At 38.9% G+C, this 4,351-nt stretch overlaps 1 protein-coding gene across 1 annotated transcript; it reads right to left on the bottom strand.

Annotated features, from left to right (window-relative positions):
* Positions 1 to 328: 328 nt before the first annotated feature.
* On the bottom strand, positions 329 to 2,077 carry LOC100267717 (UDP-glycosyltransferase 85A2-like). Its single transcript, NM_001290241.1, has 2 exons — positions 1,564 to 2,077; positions 329 to 1,269 (listed from the first exon to the last, which is right to left on the bottom strand). Exons 1-2 carry the CDS (start codon positions 2,075 to 2,077, stop codon positions 329 to 331), a joined length of 1,455 nt encoding a protein of 484 aa, NP_001277170.1.
* Positions 2,078 to 4,351: the final 2,274 nt, after the last annotated feature.

Raw genomic sequence — 4,351 nt, 5'->3', positions numbered from 1 at the left:
GTTGGAAAATAGTCATTAAAACTTGTCCTTAAACCAGGACTACGCCATTCATGGACAAGAATATAAATATAGGAAACTAACTGATAAGGAAACCAAAATTAAAATACGAAAGAGAAAATTTATTGAAATATTCAAAGTCTTCGTACAGTTATTTATTTATTTATTATTATTATTTTAAAATCCACTTCCTGCCTCTTTAACTTCAGGATTGTCCAAATTGCAGTAACAAGACTTGCTCATAGGGTTCTAAGGAGAAAATAGAGCATTTGAAGAAATAAACAACACTTAAATAAGAACGAATTGTTTTGGAATTGGTCCTTAGTGCTAATTAACATGGTGATTTGGAGAGAAGCACTTGGTTAATCATTTTGTCCAGATTTGAGTAAGATGAACCAGCCGGAGTGGTAGTGGCTGCTTCTGCCATCCTTTTCCATTCCATTGCTTTCTTCTTCATCTCTTTACCTTTCTCTCCTTCCATCAAACCTCTCACAAGGCTCTCAACTTCATCTCTCGTAACATCATTGCCTATCTCCATGCCTACGCCCCACTCTGTGCAACAATATCTGCAGTTGGTCATCTGCTCTGCAAAGAAGGGCCAACAGATCATGGGTACCCCGCCGCACAAGCCTTCAATTGTGGAATTCCAGCCGCTGTGTGTTAAAAACCCTCCAATTGCAGGGTGTGTGAGAACTCGTTCTTGAGGGCACCAACTTGCTAACAAACTCCTTTCTTTTGTCTGTGCCACGAAATCTGCTGGAAGAATGGCAGCATCTCCGGCAACAAGATCTGGCCTGATTATCCACAAAAATTTCAGATTGGCATTAGCAAGACCCCAAGCAAATTCAACCAGTTGTTGGGGTGTCATGACTGTGACACTGCCAAAATTCACGTACACAACAGACTCAGGTTCTTTAGCGTCGAGCCACTCAAGACACCCTGGTTCTTCTTTCCATAAGTTCGATTCTATAGACTTTAAATCATTGTCTGGCATCTGATTCAGCAATAGCTGTAGGGGACCGATGGTGTAAATAGGAGGAAACATGGTTGAAAGTGCCTGCAGAACCTCATGCTCTAATTCATCAAACGTATTTAAGAGGATAGCAGAAGCATCATTGGCTCTCTCAACTTCTCCCATGGCAAAATTCACCACAATATCATCTGGGTTTGTTGTTCTAATAAAGCTTGGTAAATCCCTCAAACGCACGCCTTTCATAGCTGGTATCCAGTCTACGACAGTGTCCAAGTGCCCATTTGTTAGACAACTCTCATCTGCATGTCATAATATAAACAATAAAATCAGAACTATATGGAAAGCAGTTTTTTAGTTTTTAAACCAAGAATTTGAAACATGATGAGCATATATTGGATATGCCTTTTCTTTTTCTAGATCTAGAAACATTGCTTCTTGAGATCCTGGCTTAGACGAACAAAATTATGGAAAATGACACCATTAAAATTAATGTTGGGCTTTTATTTTTAAAGCGGTATTTGGTTCAAACGACACTGCTGGCAATAAATTTGCTTCGCACACAGATATATGAAACTGGGTTTTGATGGATCTACCTTTTAGTGGGAAAAAACCTCTATCAATGAGATGGCGATACTGCACGTAACCCATGAAGCCACAAGCACTGGTTGTCCAGAAAAATACTTCAGGAATGCCTAGTTCTTCAGCAGCCTTGAGAGTGAAGCTCATGATACCATCTGAAACTATGCAAGTTACTGGAGGGACTTTGGATGAAGAAGTGTCGTTAAGTTTGGCGAGGAGGTCTCGGAAGGGAGCTAGGCAGTCGTTGTGGGTGGAGGCGCAGAGGGACGGGACATCTTGGGTGGCATCGATATCTGATGGAGGGAGGCCGTCTGCAATGGTTTCGAATTGGAAGGAGGGTAGACCACGAAGGGAGTTGGGACCTCTGGATTTCAGCAGGCGTTGATGATTGAACTCTGTGTTAACGAAGGTGATGTGAAAACCTTTATGGTGGAGGAGCTTTGCTAATTTCATCATGGGGTTTATGTGGCCTTGAGCTGGGAACGGAACACATACCGCATGAGGGCGAGGCTTCTCGGCCATTGCCATGGAACTCTCACCCTCTTCTTCTCCCTCTCTCATGTGCGCTCATGGGAAGACCAAACCTCTACTGTTATAGGCCAGCAATAATGCACCTGACAGTATGCCATCAATCCTGCACAGCATTTATCACGTACTATTCTCAATAAATAGATGTCTGCTGACTAATTTTTTTTTAGTTTGTATATGATACGATGATTGTATGTTTACAATACTTTTTTCAAAACATAGATCTGGCAATCTCTGCTTTTGTATAAAATTGCATTCTTTATTCCTTAATGCGTGTCTAGTGAGCAAATTTAAAAACTATTGGCATTACTTAGTATTTTTAAGGATAAAAAATTTATCACATAAATTTAAACCTATGTTATTCCAAAGTTCAATATGGATCATTGAGGTACGTGGCATATAAAAATATACATGGATGATGCTCAGACTGTTGACTAAAAGATTATGCTGGCATCTCCTTACCTTTCCCTAAAGAGCCACTAAACACGTTCACAGGCATCAAATTCCCCTGTATTGACTCCACATGCCTTAAAATTTACTATATGCCAATGAGATTCTTTTGTAAATGAATAGTCATGTTTTGTCACTATGATCAGGAAAATATGAACATGTTTGAAAAAGTTCATTAGAAGTAATATGGAACATTTATGTTGTGGTATTATAATGTTTATCCACTAACTTAGGGTTTGGTAAATCAATTAGGCACTCACTCTCTATTGTAAAATGATAGAAAAAAAAAAGGTTTTTTGGTATCGCAATCATCAACATAGAATTTGATGCCCTGAGAGGCACCACAACCTCCTCTCTTTTAAAGGACTTCAATATTCCGGCCCACTATTTTTATGCGGAACAAACAGGGGAATTCCAAACAAGTCGCACCCAAAAAGTTAACTAAGTGCAGGTTCTCCTCAGCACCTTGCCAATCGCTGCATCTTGTCATCATGTCCAACATGTACACATCTCCACAATTCGAGTCAGGCGTATGGGGAAATTTATGTGCTACAATTAAAGCATTTGACAACTGAACCATACTCTTTGGGTGTGGTGAGTACGATGCTAGGCTAAACTTGGCCATGTCTTAAGTCTGTATTGCTCTGTTTTGGACATGATAAATAGTAGTTCAAGGGCTGGGGTCGGCTGCTACATGTCAATCTCAGTTGGGACTTTTGAAAATTTAAGAAATCTCAAATCCAAATCTGTTCATTCCCATCCAAATTTCTACAGCTGAAAAAATTAGGGTAGGATTCAGTATGTCTACCAGCATGGACTCATAGATACACTCTTTTATTGGGCAGGACTCCATACCGTGTTTAATCATTCTCGAGTATTGGATGATTCCGTTATTTTTCATACAGCACATCAAAATTGAAGCAAATTTCTAAACTATGATGGGGAAGTGAAAGCAAGCTCTTCAGAATTTTCAAGGTAAGTAACACAGTGCAGAGTAAGTAGTTGCAAGTTGCAACAACAGTGAATAAAATCAATGGATCAATTTTTTATAGGTCAATGATCATCGTTGAAATTCGACATTGTTAAAGATGGCCTACCGATCCTCCATTCTATGGATCGATCATTCTATGATACGTCATGAATTTCAATTATTTTTTAATTTTATTTTTCCACTTGCTGAAATCATGTAAATTGTGCTATTCAATTCCCTTGTTAGGATTAGTTTTTGATACAAATAGTCTTTTCCAATTGAAAAACTTAAGCATATAATAATAGGTCCCAAAGGTGGGTGATCGAAATCTTTTGATTGTGATCAATGTTAACGTTTCATGATGGCTATATTTGGTTCCCGAAAAATGCGAGAGAAAGAAAATTTGGAGGAAAAATAGAAAGAAAGAAAAAGATAAGGAAATGAATATAATTTTTTTCACTTGTTTGGTTATTCATAGAAAAATCAAGGGAAAAAAAATCATTTTCTTTTGTTTGGTTAACCAAACAAAAATCATATATTAAATGAGCAGAGGAAAAATAAAATCCAAAAACCAATACGCTGAAAACTCTAGTTTTTTTTTACTTTTTACCTTAAAAGGGTGGGGGTGACGCGTTAGCCCAACAACCCATTTAAGTTGAGGTGGGTCCCGCACACTGCCAATCATTACCGCAATCAACTTCCTTTGGTGGGGCCATTGCACGTCGTCTCCATATGGAATCCTGATCCAACGACTCTGATTTTGCCACTTCTACTTCCATAATGTCTATCCACGAATTGGATATTCGACTAGATGCGAATCGCGGCACCCTTCCCAGAGTGGGAGGCTCCGACTC

Source organism: Vitis vinifera, chromosome 18 (genome assembly GCF_030704535.1).
Source record: "Vitis vinifera cultivar Pinot Noir 40024 chromosome 18, ASM3070453v1".
In the NCBI taxonomy this organism is placed as follows: Eukaryota; Viridiplantae; Streptophyta; class Magnoliopsida; order Vitales; family Vitaceae; genus Vitis; species Vitis vinifera.
Note: the sequence above shows the minus strand (reverse complement) of the source record. Positions and strands in the feature narration are given on the sequence as shown.